At 54.0% G+C, this 18,699-nt stretch overlaps 1 protein-coding gene across 1 annotated transcript in view; it reads right to left on the bottom strand.

The window, feature by feature from the left end:
• LOC308506895 (maestro heat-like repeat family member 5) overlaps positions 1-18,699 on the bottom strand; it is a 50,631-nt gene that overhangs the window by 13,593 nt on the left and 18,339 nt on the right. The window contains exons 7-19 of the mRNA XM_081070890.1: positions 18,146-18,253; positions 17,700-17,816; positions 16,646-16,765; positions 15,931-16,077; positions 15,678-15,800; positions 14,891-14,970; positions 13,758-13,893; positions 12,530-12,625; positions 11,192-11,296; positions 9,719-9,907; positions 9,316-9,645; positions 5,520-5,669; positions 4,498-4,652 (exon numbers count right to left, since the gene is read on the bottom strand). Of these exons, the coding sequence (XP_080927016.1) occupies positions 4,498-4,652; positions 5,520-5,669; positions 9,316-9,645; positions 9,719-9,907; positions 11,192-11,296; positions 12,530-12,625; positions 13,758-13,893; positions 14,891-14,970; positions 15,678-15,800; positions 15,931-16,077; positions 16,646-16,765; positions 17,700-17,816; positions 18,146-18,253 (1,856 nt within the window). The remainder of the gene's footprint in view (positions 1-4,497; positions 4,653-5,519; positions 5,670-9,315; positions 9,646-9,718; positions 9,908-11,191; positions 11,297-12,529; positions 12,626-13,757; positions 13,894-14,890; positions 14,971-15,677; positions 15,801-15,930; positions 16,078-16,645; positions 16,766-17,699; positions 17,817-18,145; positions 18,254-18,699) is intronic.

Raw genomic sequence — 18,699 nt, 5'->3', positions numbered from 1 at the left:
GGCAGTCGGGGAAGCGTTCAGTAAGAAAGGGACATGGGCACAGACCTGAAGCTGTTGGGGGAGAGCCATGCAGCTCAGGGGTGGGGAGAGCCTTCCCCCAACTATACGTATGTAACATGTTAGCATGCATACTAAAGACATAATATGGAGAAAAATAAAAGCCAGAAAATAAAAGAATATTGGAAGGGTACAAACCACACAATTCTGTTCATACCACATTATTTAGGACACACACCTAAAGTTATCTCATGTACTTCTAATTATCCAAGATGGGAGTGTAACCCCATCCTAAAGCTGGGACTCCAAGGGCTGCTTGTACATTGCAAATGTGATAAAACTAAATAAAAGAAAATGCTTGCTGTGCAGAAAGAAACAATAAGAAAACCTGCATGCCTCAACCAGCACAGTGGGTGGAAGGAGAATGGTTCTTCTGAGAATTTGAAACACAAAATCTGTTCTGGGGTCTGATTCATACCACCAGTGTGACCCAAAGAAACCTCAAGCAGAGAGTTCAATTTGGAAATGTTCTCAGGCTGCTAGTGCCCCCATTAATGTCACATGTATTCCCATTTCATAGATGTTGAAATGTGAAAAATGTGCTTCTCAGAACGGAGGAGATCAGATGTAAATTCTAATACAGATGAAACGGAATGATAGACTTCTAGGCAGCTGAAGACCACGGTGGTTGTCTGGGTCCCCACCTCTCCAAATTGCCTTGAAAAGCAACACAGAGCAAGAAGAAGGGAAGAGTAAAACGACACAAAAAGCTGACTTCACAGAATACCCAAATTTCAACGTTACTACAAGCAGAAAAAGGCCAATCCCAGCATGCCATCTCTCATACTCCACCCATCTCTGCTCCAGCGTGAGGTGGTGGCAGATAATGGCAGGAAAGGGACTGAAAAGCTCGTCCAGTGTGAAGGACAGCCTTTAAGATGTACAGCTTTGGGGAGAGAAAAGAGAGGGGGAAAAAAAGAAGTGTCCTTTTGGAAATTAAGTGGTGAAAGGGAAAGATGCAGAAGGGAAAAATTTAAGGGCCTGAAAGAGAAAAAAGAATCCAAAACCCTGGAAAACACGTGACCCTATCACCTACCACTAAACCAAAAGACTCTATTAAGTTATCTAGACTTTGCTTTACTGACAGAAGAGGGTGCCATTGAACTTGAAATCCTACAAAACACTCCGAGAAGGTTTTACATGAACAGGAGCAAAGTTAACAGATCCATAGAATAATTTGAAAAAAATTAGACAACAAAATCAACACACATCAGTGAAGGAATTCTCCCCTGAAAAACAACCGTGACGCAGAAAAAGTGCAAGATGAAACTCCAGATTCAGTTAAATACACTCAAGCAAGTGTGTAAAGATATGAAAATCCACCTTGAATTATAAATTCAAAAAGGACACACACACACACACACATCTTCTAATAAGAAAGAAAAAAAGAGTTGATTGAATTCAGGAAAGAGATGGAAGAAATGACAAAATTATCTCAGAAATAAAACCACACAAGGTGCTCAAGAGAGATAAGACTCAAGTGAAAATTTAATAAGGGGCATTGAGGAAAAGCAGTAAAACAATCAAGAGAATGGAAGTGAATTTAAGAAAGAAGTAAAAAGGATCAGGGAGAAAGTAGTGGAAATAAAAGACAGGTAATAATAGCATTTGAGTCTCTGAAGAAGAAAAACAACAATGGAACAGAGCTAATAATATTTAAAACAATAACCAAGAGAACTTTTCAGAAACAACAAGAATAACAGAATACTTAAATGTACATAGTCAGAGAACCCACCAGGTACCTGGGTAAATAAATGATCAACTCTGAGACATTTCTTAGTAAAACTGTTAAACTTCAAAGGTAAAGGAAAAAAATCTCCAAGGTCTTTGGGTAAAAGGATCACACAATTTGCAAAGGCAGAAAATGATTGTTATTAGACTTTTCAAAGTCAAAACAAAACTACAATTGCGCAGCATTTAAAAAACACTTACTTAAAGAAAATGTGAACCAAAGATTTTATATCTAGCCAAGCTGTCCTCCAAGTAAACCACTTGCAACATAAAGAACCTGGGTGGGAGACGGGGGTTCTGAAGCCATGAGCCCTTCTTGAGGAATCAACGAGAGGATGAGTTTCATCAAGCTAAGAGATGACTAGATAATTTCAGGGTGAGTGTGTGTGTGCACACACACAAAAAACAAATGTGAGGAAGAGCATGGATGACTACTTTTACAAAGTAGAAGTTTGCAACTGAAAAAATGGGAGGAGAAGAGAGAAAGAGGAAGATAATCTCACTGATGGTTATATGGGCAGTGATGGGGGGAGTTAAAGAATAAAAATAATAATAGAAGAAAACAGATATTAAAACGTTAAATAATAAAACAAGCCACTGGGGCATTAAAATAGGATAGCAGTACAAAGGTAACAACCAGAACAAAAACAGAACCTTTTCTAAATTAAAAAAGCTCTAAAGATCATAGATTACACATCTCATAGAAAAAGAAACATAGCAAAAATACACACAATTGCAAAATATTACGACAGAGTTGAGACTAAACGTATCAGTCATATTAATAAATGTGGATGGACTTAACTCACCAATTACAAAAAAGATGTTTAATTTGGATCACAAATCAAGACCAAACTATATGGAGTACATAAGATGACACCTAAAATAAATGCATTTTTCAATGTTAAAATAAAAGGGTGGGTAAATGCATGCTGTAAAAATGCGGGGAAAAAAAGACAGCAGAGGTAGTGATTCTGATAACAGACAAAGTGGAATTCAAGCCCTCAAAGCATTGAATGTGACAAGGCAGGGCACTTTTAAATGCTAAGAGTCACAATTCATACAGATGGTGTAACACTTATGAATATGTATGCACCAAATAACGTGGCAACCTCCTTTATGAAGTAAAATCTACAGGAGATGGAAGGAGACATTGACAGAAACACATTAATAATAGGAGACTTTAACACACCACTCTCAACACAAGACAGATCAAAGTGGACATAAACTAAGGAAGGATGTAGAACACCTAAATACAATCAATAAAGCAACTCTTGTGGATATACGTAAAACTCTACATCTGATAACAGAAAATACACCTTCTTCTCAAGAGCCCACAGAACGAAGATTCACAAAAATTGTTTAAAAGATCAATCCACTTCATAAAGCAGAAATGTTACAGATGACATTCTTTGAACACAATTCAATAAAACTAGAAATTACTAACAAAAACAAAAGAGACCTTCCACTTGGAAGTTAGAAGTCTTTCTGGAAACAAGTGTCAGGTGGGGGTTGGGGGTCTGTGGGAGGTCTCTTTTGGTGGCGTCTAGTTTTTCAGTGGAATGGAAGCAGGCAGGCAGCTAAGGTGGGGAGTGGGCGGAGGTGTTGGGAGAGGGGTGGCCTGGGGAAATGCAGCTGGATGCCAGCAGCCCTGAGGGGCGTGGAGGTGTGTGGTTGGAAATTTACAATGCGATGTGCTTTTCCCTGTATAAGGCTGCACGTGCAGGTGTGAAGTTGGTGAAGCCAGGCTGTGCCAGAGCTCGGTTTTGCCAGCTGAGTATGACAGAGGGAACAAGGGACTTGGCATGTGTTTAGGCAGTGACCGTAACTTTGGAAGATGGAATCTATGCTGGTGAGGACAGGTAAGGGTCGGAGAGAAGATGGGTGGGGCAGTGGACTGGAGGTCCTGGGGGACAGAGGCTTGTGGGGGGCCAGAGGGAGTGAGCTGTGAACGTGGGAGGTATTTGAAAGCGTGAGAGATGCTTGAAATTGTTGATGACCGAGCCGAGGGGATGACTGTGGTGTGGGTGGCTGAGGGAGGATGGCGGACAGGATCTCAGGGAAGAGGACGTCCAGGTATCGAGACGTCCGGGGGAGGGACATAGTGAAATCCCCAAGATCAAAATGGGGCGTAAGAGAGAGGGTGTCTGTGACCAGGAGCTATATCTTGAAGGACCGAGGGTGACCCAGGGCAGGAGCATGGTGGAGGGGCCGCAGGTGGTGCAGACTGAGCACCAGCATTCAGAGCTGAGATTTTAGGGAGGAAGACGACTCTAGCCTGCCTCTCAACTCAGGTGCGAGGGCTGTGGGAGAAAGCCAGCGTCCCCCAGAGGGCTGTGGTAGCCACTGGGGAGCAGGTGGGAGGTGGAGGGGTTCCTTGGAGGAGCAGGAAGGATGATGAGGTGGTGGCATTGGCACTCAGGGTCCTGGGCCCTCTCTCCGTCAGACGACAGGTGGTTGAGGCTGGGCAGGGGTGTTTTATGTGGAACACAGTAGAATGAAAGGGGAGCAGTGCCTCCCCCGGCCCACCCAGGACATATGCTATAAAAGAGCAGGTCCATGGGCCCTCTCCCTGCACCCAGGCCTGTGGGGGCTCCAGGGGGCTGGGAGGGGACAGGCAGGAGGCCAGAGCTGAGGGTGGAGGCCCTGCCCCCTGCCTGGGAGAGGATGGAGGGTAGACAGGGGGCAGTGAGGGAATGTGGGGCTGGGTACCTGTCCAGGGGTATGGAGAAGTCCAGGAAGGTGGCCACCAGCTCGGGGGTGTGGTTCCGGGCCAGCAGGGTGATGGCATGCAGGGCATTTTTCTTGGCTTTGGGGAGGCGAACAGAGCAGAGCTGCAGGTGGATGGCCTGGCCTAGGTTGGCAACCTATAGAGGCAGGAAGAGTGCAGGGCAGAGGATTGGTCTGAGGAGGGGGGCCAGGCCCTATTCTGTGAGCCTAAGGGGGAGGGGTCCGGCCCTGGTGAGTGTGGAGTCCCTTCAGCTGTGGTCCTCCCGAGGGGAACGTGTGAAGGGGGAGACACGGGTCTGCCCAGGGACGTGTGAGGGACGAGACACAGCCCCGTGCTGGACACCTGGTCAGAAGTCCCAGTCGGAGAGGGAGGCAGCCCCACTACTTTTCACACGGCCTTTGAGGTCTTCCAACTCTGTCCAGATGTTTCCGTCATTGGAAGGGTTGGACACACCCACCCCGTGGTCTCCTGCACACACCCGTTTGACACACGCCGTGCCCCGAGCCTGGAAAGCCCCTGCCCTGTGCACTTTTTGGTCTCTCTCACTCACCCACTCATGCTGATCCTGTGTCACCCACCTGAGCCTCCACAGGCTTGGTACTAGTTACCCCCTTTCTGGGGGCACCCGCCCCACTGGGCACCGTCCTTTGCCTGCTTTGCGTTTCCTCTGCGGTCCAGTCTTATCTGCCTGGTGTCTGTCACCTCTGTTAGACTGAGAGCTCCCGGGGGGTCAGGGCTATACCGCACCTTCCCCATATCAATCAACACGTTTGCCCCATGACCCTGCCAACGCCAGCCAGGGCCCCAGCATACCTGCTTGGGTGTCCCCTTATTCATTCCTTCATTCACTAGAACCCAGCAGGGTGGGGTCTGTGTCGCCCTCTGGCTCAAGTTCAGGGACATGGCCTTGGCCCAGACGCCATAGCCCTGGGTGCTGCCTGCTGGAGCACCCCTCTGAACCCTGCCCCATCCTGGCCGCCCGCAGAGGTCCCCAGCCCCTCACGGTCTCCAGCTCGGCCCCGTGCTCCTGGACGACAGTGAGCAGCATGTTGGCGGCTGCCTGCGCGCGGAAGGTGCTCTTGGAGCCCAGCCCGTCGATGGTCGTCCAGATGAGGTGGCTCAGCTCTGCCAGCGTGAGGTGCTTCATGGCCTCCTGCAGCAGCGGGAGTGGAGGCGGCATCACCTCGGGCTACCTGTGTCCCGCCCCCCCCCTTTGCTCTTACTCCTTTGCTCCAGGCGCCCCAGTCTCTGAGCATTGCCACACTTCTGAACCTCACTCCTCCGGGCCCCCCACCATGTATACCGTTTTGCAGGTTAATCACCTGCACATTTCTCCGAGCCAACCAAAGCCAAGGGGCCAGGAAGGAAGGGACACAGCTCCCTTCCTCGTTCAGACCCCAGTGCTTGTCCCAGGACCCTCGTGGCCTGGCCAGCCTCCTCTCCTCCCCTCCTCTGCCCTGCCCTCATCTCATGGGCTTCCTCATCTGCTAGCCTTAGCTCAGCTGGGTGGTCCCCACGCCAGGCCCCAGTCCCCCACCTTACAGCATTTTAATCAAGAGCAATTGAAGTTGAGCACTGAGAAGGATCTTCAAGGTCACCTGGACCAACCCCAAGACCCGAAGGTGTATGAGTCACCCTCACATGTGGGTGGGGCTGGGCGGGGCTAGGCTGAGTCTGGAACCCAGGGCTCCTGTCCCACGGTCGGGCCTCCCCAGGAGCCTGACTCTGCTCTCTGTCCACATTCTCCCAGGAGCAGCTCTAACAGTTCAGGGCGGTGGCGGTCACCTTCAACCCCAGACCATGAGCTACTTGGGGTAATGAAGAGGCTCTCAGGGAAATGCAAACATTGGGTGGGATGCCTGCTCCACAGTCACAGACCACAGTCTCTGAGGGGGAAGGCTGGGCAGCATGGGGCTACCCAGGTGGGACCTTCGGGAAAGACTTAGAGCATCATTGCCCAATATGGTAGCCACTAGCTACACGTAACTATTTAAACTTAATTAAGTAAAATTTAAAATGTAGTTCCTCAGTTGACTAGCCATATTTCAAGTGCTCACAGCCACAAGTGGCCCGTGGCTGCTTTGGATGGTGCAGCTATAGACACTTCCATCCTCCCAGAAAGTTCTATGGGAAGGCTATGACTCAGAGCATCTGATAATAAGAGGAAGATAGAATGCTGGTGATGGAATGCTAGTTAGGAAGCCTGATAGAAAATTATGTCTGCAAGGACATTAAAGATGATAAAAATGTTAATATATTTGTTGAAATGTTTGCAAGTCTGTTAGGATGTTTGTATGTACGTTAGATATAAAAATAAGTGCTAAATAATGGATGTTAGAATATTTATTAGAATCTTACTCTAAAATTTTGGTAACATTTTTGTGAGAATGTTAGGTTGTTAGTTAGAAAGTTAAAATAATTTCAATGGAATATTTGTAGTTTATAATAACTTTTAAAAAAGAATTTAGGCTATTACCAATCTGGTTAGAACACTTGTTAGAAGATCAAATTTAAAATTGTTTTCTAAAATGTTAAATTTTGGTTAAAGTTCTGGTATTTAGAATGTTTGGGAAGAAATTCAACTTGGAATGGTGGTTAGATTCTCAGAATCCTAGAATGCTACAATCTCAAGGTTGGTAAATACTTTTGAGATGTCTTACTTTAACCCAGGTCATGAATAAATATAAGATAGAGGTGGCAGTGATGGTAGAATGTGTGGTGGTGATGGTGGTGATGGTACTGGTGGTGATAGTGGTGGTGATGGTGATGATGGTGATGATGGTGATGGTACTGGTGGTGATGGTGGTGGTGATGGTGATGGTGGTGATGGTGGTGATGATGGTGATGGTGGTGATGGTGGTGATGGTGATGGTGGTGATGGTGATGGTGGTGATGATGGTGATGGTACTGGTGGTGATGGTGGTGGTGATGGTGATGGTGGTGATGGTGGTGATGGTGGTGATGATGGTGATGCTGGTGATGGTGGTGATGGTGATAGTGGTGGTGATGGTGATGGTGGTGATGGTGGTGATGGTGGTGATGGTGGTGGTGATGGTGATGATGGTGGTGATGGTGATGGTGGTGATGGTGGTGATGATGGTGATGGTACTGGTGGTGATGGTGGTGGTGGTGGTGGTGGTGATGGTGATGATGGTGGTGATGGTGGTGATGGTGGTGATGAAGGTGTAGTGTATCCAGAACACATGAGGAATCAAGGACAGACTTAGGAATAGAACCCAGGTCTGTTCTCTATCCCAAACCTTCCTAGATCTACCATCCATTGATTAGCATACCCTTCCTTCTTCTCCCCTCCCTGTGCTCTTGTCTGTCACTGTCTCTTGGCCAAGGAGGGCCAGAGCTGAACACCCACTCTCTGTGTTCAGGGACAGCATAGGTTGGGGCAGACTGCTGTTTCCCAGACACTGTGCTCCCAGTCACTCAGCTCCCCTGATGGCCTGCATGCTTTGGGGTCCCTTCACCACTGGTCCCCACTGAGCTGGTGGCCAGTGGAACCCTCCCTTCCTGCCCTGCCTCTGCCCGCAGTCCAGGTTCTTTGGCATAAACTGAAGCCAAGCCAGGTTTTCCCATGTGGGCCTGGACAATTGATACGCTGGCCTCAGGGCTTTAGATGTTCTGTACTCAATGTCTGATCGGCCTCAGCACTGACAGCTTGCTGCAGCTGCAAAGAGCACGGGTTCTGGAGTCAACCAGGACCAGATTCAGAATCCCTGGGCCCTTATTAGCTGTGTGCCGCCAGTTCATCATCATTTGGTTCAATTTGGTTCAACTTAATGGGTGTTAACTGAAGGCAGGCTCTCCGACCAGGCCCTGCGCTGGGCCCTGGAGGGACCCAGTTTGTGACCTGGAGTACTCAAGGTCTAACGGAGACTGACAAGCACGCTAAGTATAGGGTCTGCATTCGCCATAGGTCCAACACCAAGAACGGGCAAACTGAAGTCACCATGTCGGAGACATCAAGAACTGACCACTCAGAACAGTAGGCTCCAGGCTACACTGCCTGTCCAATGTGTGCCGGCATCCAGCCTACACCCTGTGCTCAGCCTCGCCCATCTTCAGAAGGAAACCATCCAAATCAGGTATTAAATGTCACAGATACGGGATTTCTGTGGTAGTGAAAGGAACATTGGGGAACCACTGGACTCTCCCAAGCCATTGACCGAGGAGTTGGGCAAAGTAGACCAGATGACAGCAGGAGAGGGGCATCATGCTACGCCTTCAGAGGAGGAGGTTTGGCCTTCAGAGGATGAAGAGAGGCCCCTGGGAAAATGGGGAGGGCGGGAATATTTCTGCAGAGTGGTCCTGCAAAAATCAGACTCAAATGGAAGGATGTCCTCTGGTGCCTCTGAGAACACCTACCGTGACAGCCACCCTGAGAGCGCCACTTGTGTTCTCATGGCAGTATCACTGCCCATTTTACAGAGGAAGACTGAGGCTCAGAGAGAAGCAGCTGTCCAAGGTCACACAGCAGTGAGGGACAGAGTAGGGACTCCAGTTTGGGCTGCTGACCCCAGACTCTGTCCTCAGCCCATTCCTCCAATTTCCTTTCCCCCAGAACCCCTGTCCCAGGCCAGGGGCTTCTCCAAATACGCTCAGTTAATCACCAAAGAAGCAGGCAAGATCGGTCTTGGTTTTAATACTCAGTGTGGCGCTGACCACCTGGGTTCAGCGAGGCCACATCAGCAGCTGGAATCCTGTCAGAGGGGGCGGCGCTGGGGGTCAGAGCAGAGCACGGCCACTTCCCCCCACCCAGACCTGCCCACGTGTCTAAAGGCTTTGACCTTGATGACTTGGGAGCTGCCACGCTGGTAGATGCTGTCCTTTGAGCGTGCCACCTTACGGTGGGTGGGGAGAGTGGCTTTCTGGTCTCCGCTGCTCCAGAGTGGGGCTTCATCCTTGCTAGCCTGGGAAAGCTGCTCAGGGGATACTGCTTCCACCTTCGAAGCTTCTGCTGGCCAGGGGTGGCATTGGGCAGGGGTGAGGGTGGCGCAAACACAGGCTTGGGGTCTACGTCGGGACGGGTCACTGGTAATCAGGGTTACCCAGTGACCAAGTTTGGGGATGGCACTCAGAGTGGTTCCGGTGTCCAGGTGAGGCCATGCGGGCTGTGGTTGAGGTTAGAGGTGGGCTTGGGGGCCGATTGGGGGAGGAGTTGAGTTCAGGACTGCTGGTGTGTGTTCAGTGAAGGCTGTGGTTGGGGTAGGAGTGGGTCCGCCTGGTGGCCCGCAAAGGCTCACCTCTGTGGCGCAGCAGGAGCTGATAGAGATGGCCCAACCCTTGCAGGCTAGAGAGCTGGGTGGCCCTGTCGGGGTCCTGGCAGAGAATCCCCAGCAAGCCCATCAGCTTCCCGATCTGTTTGAAGTCCTCTTTTGGCTGTGGCAAGAGAATAGGGGGACCACTGATGGTAGAACCGACCCATGGAGCCCGAGCCCAGGACGACCAGCATCAATAGATTCCCTCAAATTGTGTGGGAGTGCTGGGACTCGGGTGTGGGTGAAATTTAAGGGGGGGCCAAACCATGCAGAAATCAAAAGAAATCATATTTTTATGTAGTATTTAGAAAACGAATGGCAAAAAATCATGGTGAACAAAGCCTCACACTTGTAGACAAAGACAGCAACCCACACTATGTTTCCATAACCTTGCGTCTCCCTAATCCCAGGCCTGGTTCCAATCAAGCTTTACTTACAACAGGCAGCCAGCCATGGGCCATAGCTTGCAGAGGTGATTGTTGAAAACACCACATTAAATACCCTTGATCTTTTGCACAGTGTTTTGGCACCCCCATAAATGTTGCGCCGAAAGCGAGGGCCTCACTCCCCTCCCCTGGGTCCTACTTCTGTGTGGGCCACGAGAGCCACACTTGGAAGCCCTCCAGAGGGGTTCCCCTCGTCACAGGAAAGCTGGAGTCTGTGCAGTGAGCTTTCCCTTGCACAGCAGTCCCTTGTCCCAATATCGCGGCCTCTCCCCTTCATTAGAAAGGCATGTTCGCTGGGCATCAGGCTGAGGAACTAATTTCCTCATCTCCCCATGGAGTTGATGAGGCTCCCTAAGGACTGAATGCTGACTTTGGCTGCGAAACGGAGAACTGCTTGCTCCCTGAACACGTGCTGGTGTTCATTCAGCCCATGGCGACAGTGACAGATGGAGGTTAAGCTGGGAACCACGAACCCACTGGGGTGGTGATGGATAGAGGGCAGTGGGCATGGACCAAGGGCGGGGGGATAGTGGGAGCCCCGCAGTAACTGCTTATCCTGGTCTGGGGCAAGGCCATGCATGTTACGAGCCCTTCACGGCCCCCGTCTGGTTCTCACTGTACCCCACTGAGGGGAATCATTTCTTCCCATTTCATGGGTGAGAAACTGAGGCTCAGGGTGGGGCTTCAGGGTGCTGACAAGAGCCCAGCTTCCTAAGTCAGGGGTCAGAGAGCCCAGCTGGATTTGAAAGGTCCTTAATCCCCACCCCTGGGCTGCTTCCTCCTGTGTGGAGAACGGATTTCTTGGCTGCTGGCTGCGCAAAGGACACTCAGGGGTGCAGCCTACCCTGGTGGCAGGCCCAGCGGCCTGAGCCTTGTGAACCCTGGCAGGCTCTGAGAGGAGGGGGCTGGGCTGGGACAACAGAATTATGGGGTCTGGGGCCGGCGAGCCAGGTACTCACGTCCAGGTGGTGGTTGTGGCTCAGGAATTTGAGGAGGGCGGTGCAGGCGTGCACAGCCCGCTGCCGCTCGTGTGCCTTCTCGGACACTAGCCAGATGTACAGGTGCTGCGGGGCAGGGAGAGGTGCTGTGGGGGGGACCCCAGCTCCGGCCCCGCCCCGCCCCAGGCCCCGCCCACCCCGGCTCAGGCCCCGCCCAGGCCCCGCCCACCCTCGGCTCAGGCTCCGCCCCCTAAAACCCCATCCGGGCTCAGCCTTTCTAGGCCCCTCGCCCCTTTGGGAATCCCTCTGAGCCAGGAAGCCCCGCCACCACAGCAATCCTTTTCTCCTTTTGTAGCTGGACCGCCCTTGCTGCTCAAAGCCTTTGAGGCTCCTGGCTCTTAACCTGCCTCGTGGGACGACGCACCCCCCTTCCAGCAGAATGCACAGAATTACAAAGGAATACCAAGGCACAGGAAACAGGCAGGGGGACCGTTTTAAATCACATTGAGTCTCTTTGTTATGGCGATATGTGACTACAGTAATGATTCTGAAGTCTGAGGAGGGCAAACCGTATTTGGAGATTCTGTGACCCAGTGATGTCCTGTGACATCTGTCACTTCCCTTAGTGGCAGACAGCTACTGTGGCACTGCTGTGGTTTGTCACCAACCTTCCCAGAGGAGGAACGAGCTACTTTGTAGCTCAAGGTGAGTGAAAGTGCAGATGACTTTTCTTCCTCGCTGTGCTCACTCCCCCCGACTTCCATCTGTGGCCCCCAGCTCAGGACCCCCTGCTTCAGCAGCTCCCTTCACCTCCAGGAATCACTAGCCTGCCAGCTCTGGCCCCTGCTGACCTGACCTCACCCCGTACCCCTGCCCCCACCTTAGCACCGCTCCCCATTCTGGCTCACTTCGCCCCTGTGTGCCTCCTTTCCCTTCCCTCCCCAACGACCTCCTTAATCTTCATTTGGTGAAGCCCTGACCTCCTTTCGACCCTTCCAGCACAGCCAGCTCCCCTGTCTGGGCCATCCCCTGCTCCTGCATACTGTCGCTACCCGGTTGCTGGTCTCCTTCTTGTCAAGGGAGAGCCCCTGGGGGTGGTGGGCTCTTGAGACCCCCTCACAGCTGGGGACACTGCTGCAGGGGAAGTTCTCTGGTGGGTGAGAAGGCAGATCCCAGCCAGCGCCATGGCCTGTTTTGTCACCAGCTCCCTTTTGCGTGGCATTTGAGGCCCTTGTACCAGCAGGCTGCACCTGCCGCCTGGGCCCCTCCTTCCCCCCACGTCAGGCCCGGCCTCATCTGGCACATCCTCCTTTGTCACTGCCTGGCCCAGCCCCACCCTCCGCTGCCCTCTGCCCTCACCGACAGCAGGAAGTGCAGCTCGTCCGCCGTGGGGTTCTGCGTGATGAAGGTCTGCAGCATCTCATCCAGTGCCTCTGAGGTCTTGCTGTAGAGGGTCTGTGTGGGGACGAGAACCAACCGATCAGGGCCCACAGCGCTGGTGGGTGGGCCAGGGCTGAGAGCTGCGCAGGCTGAGTGCATTGGCCTCAGTGCTGCTGGTGCCCACTTCCTGCAGAGCCCCAGTGCAGGCTGCCCACCAGCGAGCTCACACGTGCCCAGGAAGGGCCTTGTCAAGATGCCCATTTGGCAGATGGGGAGACTGGGCAGGAGGGCCGTCTGGGCCTGCCTGAGAGAACAGGTTTCTCAGTGGCCGAGGAAGTTCGTTTCTAGCAAGGCTGGTCATGGGTGTGCAACTTGCACAGCACCTGGTGTCAGAAGGTCCCTGTGCTCCGTCTGATGCTCTGCGGTCCCATCTTGAAATTCTTAGAGCCCCGTGTTTCATTTTGCACTGGTCCCAGCAAACTATGCAGCAGTTCCCATTTTTGGGTCTCACATACAAGGCCCCCAGTCTTCACTGCTTGGCTCGCTGAGCATGCTCCGGGATGGAGGGGGCCACAGAGAGGACCCAGCCCACCTCCCATCAGAGCCCATTGGAGCAGAGACCTGGGGCACTGGCCATCATCTTCCTGGGGGCCCTTGGAGCTCGCTGCAGCTCTCTGAGCTCACTGCTGCCACCTGAGAACTTGGAGTGGAAGTGGACACTGGATGGCAATGAACAGAGTCCCCAGCCCAGTGCCTGTCACCGGGTCACGCTCTCTGGGTGGGGCACTTGTGCTGTTGTTACCTGGTAATGGGGCACTCTGGTCTCCTCTGGGATTGGGGTATAGGAAGACACCGTCCTTCTGGCTGCTGGGGTGTTGCCCTGGGTCCAGGGGAGCCCTGGTGTGCTCACCCGCACCCAAAGTGCTTATTTTTCCAGTTACAGCCTGAACCCAGCCTTAGGGTGTGGCATGAAGAGGGGGAAGGGCTGGGGTTCAGCCCTGAGTCTCCCACCAGACCCTTTGTTTCTTTGGGTTGACTCTCAGGACAAATTGCTGCTGGGCAGGTGAGCTAACGAATATATAGGGCCGGGCTCGTCACAGGTGCTCCATGAACACCAGCTCCCTCTCAAGCCACCGGCAGCAGGCAGAGCTGGATACCCTGCCTGAGGGCCCCTCTCGGAGAAGGGGTGCAGAGACCCGTTTCGCACCTGTACGTTGGGTGTCTCCAGAAAGAGGCAGGAGTGTTTCTCCAGGACATCCAGCAGTGGCAGGGCCAGCACGCTGTGGAGGCAGATGGACAGGAGCCGTGATTTCTTCTCCGAGTCCAGGGGTGGTCTCAGCTTACTGTTTGGGGGACACGGGGAAGTAAGACAGGGGCGCAGGGGCTGGGGGTAAGAAGGGACCACATGCCAGAATAGACAAGAGCAGGCGAGCCTTGAGCAGAGGTCTCTCCTGGGACTCAGGCATCACCTCCCCTCTCACCTTGCTTTGACCAGACACTCGTATATATGTTTCTGCCTCCCCAGCCTTTCCCCTCCATGACCTGTGCAGGCCTCCTGTGCAGGCAACTTCCACAGGGATTCGTAAGGGACTCACCAGCCTGGCTGGGGACAGGGGCTCGCAAAGCCCTGCACCCCAGGCTCCCCTTTACCGAGCAGACTGCTCTCGCCCCAGCCCTGGTTACACCTTGGGATCTGAACGTGGTCTGCCTGCTCGGGGGAAGGCCTGGCCAGCCCCACCTGCCACCTACCACTTGCTACCTGCCCAGTGCAGTGCTGGGCCGCAGGATTCATGGCTGCTGCCTGCACGTCCCTCTGCAGTCGGAGAGCAGGCAGCTCTGAACTCCCTGGGGCTCCACTTCCTAGTCAGCCTCCCCTGTCCTGGTCAAGGTAGGGAGGCCAGGTAGCCCCTCAACCCGCCTGTAGGTGGACGGCTAACTCAGGACCTGCTGCCTGCACTGGGGCCCCAAGCCCTTTGGATTCTAGCCCCCTCCCTTCCATGGGATTTGGCTGGAGTCCAGACTCTGTTTCCCTTTGCACTTCCTTGCCCAACTGCTGGAGCCTGCTCTGGACTCCTCCTGTGGCTGGGATCTTGCCCTGAATGGCTGCTCTGACCTTGAGTGTCTGGGGGGAGGGGCAGTCAGGTCAGTCTGGGGAGTGGCTGTGCCCCCAGACCAAATGTTCTGGCCTCTATGAGCTGCCCATCCCCCAGCCACCATGGCCACCTTCGCCCTGCTTTCTGGCCTCTCCCTGCCTTGCTGTCTTGCTGGCACCACCTCTCCTGACCTTCGAGTCTGCTGTCTGAGGCTGAGGAAGGCCCTGTGTGGGGCCGGGGAGCCTACCAGAGGCTGGAGACGATGTGGATGGTCTGCTCGCGGGTCGACGTGCACAGCGTGTCCTGGGGCTCCTCGCCCATCAAAGCCTGCACATGGGGGGGTGAAGGGCGAGTCACGCACGCTGGGGCCCATCCCACTCCTGACACCACGTCTCGTCTCTGCCTCAGTGCCTGGCACCCACGTGACCCCAGCATGACGCTCCAGCTCCTCACCCGCCCAGGGGTGGGGCGGGCTCTGTGACCTGGCCCCCTCTTAGAGAGAGAACTAGAGCATGGACGAGAGCACCAGACAGGTCCTGTCTGAATCCCGGTTACGCACACACCAGCTGCATGGCAGTGGGCAAGTCTCCGAGTGCTCTGAGCTTCGTTCAGGCACAAACACCATTGCGTCGCACACGTGTTTTGCATGAAGCAAGGCACGTAAAGCACAGCGTCTGCGTCACAGCAGGAGCTCAGTACGTGGGAACTGCTATTATCATTACTATTTCTTTTGTAATTGTCCATCACTCGTGTTTCCTCCATCACCTGCGGGTTCTTTGGGCCAGAATCGGTAGTAACTAGTGGTCTGAGCTAGGTCAGTATAAGCAGAATGGGCGGTCTTGGCCTTTCTGGCCTCAGCCACGTACCTGGGCAGCTCCAGTGAAGGGGAGGCGTGCATGTGTTTCCAGGTGTGAAAGCCTGGGACTGCTCTAGAAATGCAATGACCCACCCTTCCCAGCGGGGGCCTCTCATGAGCGCTGCTGGTCCCAGGGGGGCGCCCCCACCCCTTTCTGTGCCCCACAGCCTGTACTCACCATCAGACACTCGAGGAGCTGGGGGAGCTGGGAGAACTCGTAGCTGTGGGCGCCCTCGTTGCGGCTCACGGCCCCCACCAGCATGAGGATGGCGGTGAGGAAGCTCTGCTTCAGGGTCTCGTCCTGGCATGAGGTCAGGCCGAGTGGTGAGGGCCCGGGAAGGGACGGGAGAAAGCGACAGCCTGGGTCACACACACAGCAAGGCTGCTGCTGAGAGGGACAGGGGCGGCCCAGTCCCGGGTGGCGGACATACCCAGGTGCTGCCGTGGAAATAGAAGATCATGCGTGACAAGATGTTGTCCACCCACGGGAGGATGTGGGCTTTGGCCTTGACCGCCATCTGACCGTAGGCGAGGAGGATGGTGCTCGTGGCCCACTTCCACCGCAGGTCCTCTGAAGTCTGACCCGGGAGGTGCAGGTGGGGCATCAGGGGCCTGCCGGACCCCAGCCCCGGGGGACTGGAGACGGGAGGGACCCCAGGTCCTAGTAGGAGACTCAAGGCAGGGTGTTCTGAGGGGTGACAGGCGTCCGCGAACCTCAGCAGGAAACTGGGGAAAATGGTTCTGCCCGCTGGGGTCACTCAGGGTGGCTGCTCTGTCCATGTGTGGGGACACAGGTTGACCTCTGGCCCTTGTCTCATGTTTCAGAGGACGCACATGGTCAAAGGGCTATTAATAAACATGCAGGCGCCACCAGGCACACCCGGACCTGTCGCAGAGCACTTCCCAGCACCGCTCATTCTCACCCCAACAGTTGGGGAGGGAGGAAGAACTTATTCAAGAGGAGGAAACTGAGGCACAGGGGGTCACCCTGCAGGTGGGTGCAGAGGTGGGACCGGACGGGAGGCCAGAACACGTGGTCTAAAGCCTATGCCCCTAACTCACCCCAGGAGACCTGGCTGGTAGGCTGCCACCTCCCCCGATATCCCAGCCCCTTCCTGAGGCCCCAAGGACCCCAGAGCCAGTTACCTTTGGGGACAAGTTGTGGAGGCTCCGCTTAATGGGTGCACTCCGGCCAAACTGCTCCAGGACGGCCCACACGTGGTCCAAGTGGCGGGCTGCGGCCAGCCCCACGGTGAGAGCAATGCCCTAGGTGTGAGGGAGCAGGGTCACCACATGGGGTCCCAGGACCAGGCCTAGCCCCTCACTGGGGTGTGGACTCTGAGGCCAGAAAGGGAGGGGACTTGTCTGAGGTCACAGACATCCGCCTCCCACCTCCACACTCTTTAGGACATGCAACCCCGAGCCCAACCCCGTGGACTTTCTCTTGTGGGGTCTGGAGGAGGGGGCACAGGAGGGAGAGGCTATTCCCAAGACGCCTGTTATCCCCTCCACTCGCCATCTCTGAGTAGGCCTGTGCCAGAGGTAGGAACAGGGTTCAGAAAATAGGTGTGTGACAAAAAAGAGGACCTAAGCTGTGAATGGGCTCAGTCTGTGATGGGGCAGGGCTCAGAGTGTGACCAGTGTCGGGGCTCAGTGTGTGACCAGGATCAGGGCTCAGCATGTGACCAGGATCAGGGCTCAGCGTGTGACCAGGATCAGGGCTCAGCGTGTGACCAGTATCAGGGCTCAGCGTGTGACCAGGATCAGGGCTCAGCGTGTGACCAGGATCAGGGCTCAGCGTGTGACCAGGATCAGGGCTCAGCCTGTGACCGGGATCAGGGCTCAGCGTGTGACCGGGATCAGCGCTCAGCCTGTGACCGGGATCAGGGCTCAGCATGTGACCAGGATCAGGGCTCAGCATGTGTGACCGGGATCAGAGCTCAGTGTGTGACCAGGATCAGGGCTCAGCATGTGTGACCGGGATCAGGGCTCAGTGTGTGACCAGGATCAGGGCTCAGCGTGTGACCAGTGTCAGGGCTCAGCCTGTGACCAGGATCAGGGCTCAGTGTGTGACCGGGATCAGGGCTCAGTGTGTGACCAGGGTCAGAGCTCAGTGTGTGACCGGGATCAGGGTTCAGCCTGTGACCAGGGATCAGGTCAGGGTCAATCAGCTTTGGGATGGGAAGGGCTGAGTCCTCACCTCCCTATGCTTGGACCACTGGTGGGACGTCTCCAGGAGGGTTCGCAGGTGTGTCCTGACCGTGGTGCTGTTGTCCTCAGCTTGTAGGATCAGCCCATAGTAGAGGAACAGGAAGGCCTGGGGGAGGGTTCAGCTTCCTGTCCTAAGCCTGACCCACCTCTGCCCATCCCTGTCCACCTGGATGGCCTGCAGCTTCCCCTGACCCGGCTCCCTTAGCCCCCCAGGGCTCCTGCAGCTGACCTCACCACCCTCAACCGCAGGGACCATCAACCTCATGCCTGGTGGTGGAGCTTTAAGGGTGCGGCTTTAATCCTGCTGCCCTGGCCCCTCCCCTCTGTTTCTTTCAGGTGCATCAGTTTTTTTGTAGGGCCCCAGGCCTTGCTTCAGGTGTGCATTCTAGGGACGGGCAGTAGGAGCTGCTCGTGGGGAGGCAGGGTGTGGCCCACCTTCTCTGGGGGCTGCTCAGAATGTGTCCGGTCAGGCTTGTTGAGTGCCCACAGCAGCTCCTTTGACCACACGTCTGTGTTCAGGAACTGGACGGACTTGACCGCTATCTGTGAGTAGATGGGGATGGGCAGGGTTGGAGTGGGTACGGCTGGGCTCTCCCAGTACACTGGGGCCTCCACCAGCCCCGCAACCCTCGCCTACCACTCAGAGCCCTGACTGCCTTGGTCTCTTGCCCCCTTCCCGCTTCTGAGAATTTGTAAGAATGGTTTCTTTCTTCCTTAACCGTGTGATAGAATTAACCAGTGAAGTATCTGAACCTGGAGTTTTCTTTGTGGGAAGGTATATGATTATGATTCCAATTTCTTTGACACAGGACTACTCAGATTTTCTGTTTCTTCTTGTGTCAATTTGGTAATTTACATTTTTAGGGAATTTTTGTCTGTTCCATCTAAATTGCCTAATTTACTGGAATCTACTTTCACTATTACCATTTCGTGTGTCAAGGATATGTAGTGATATTGCTTCCTCTTTTCTGATACTGGTGCTTTGCGTT

This window comes from Rhinolophus hipposideros, assembly GCF_964194185.1.
Source record: "Rhinolophus hipposideros genome assembly, chromosome: 13".
Lineage (NCBI taxonomy): Eukaryota > Metazoa > Chordata > Mammalia > Chiroptera > Rhinolophidae > Rhinolophus > Rhinolophus hipposideros.
Note: the sequence above shows the minus strand (reverse complement) of the source record. Positions and strands in the feature narration are given on the sequence as shown.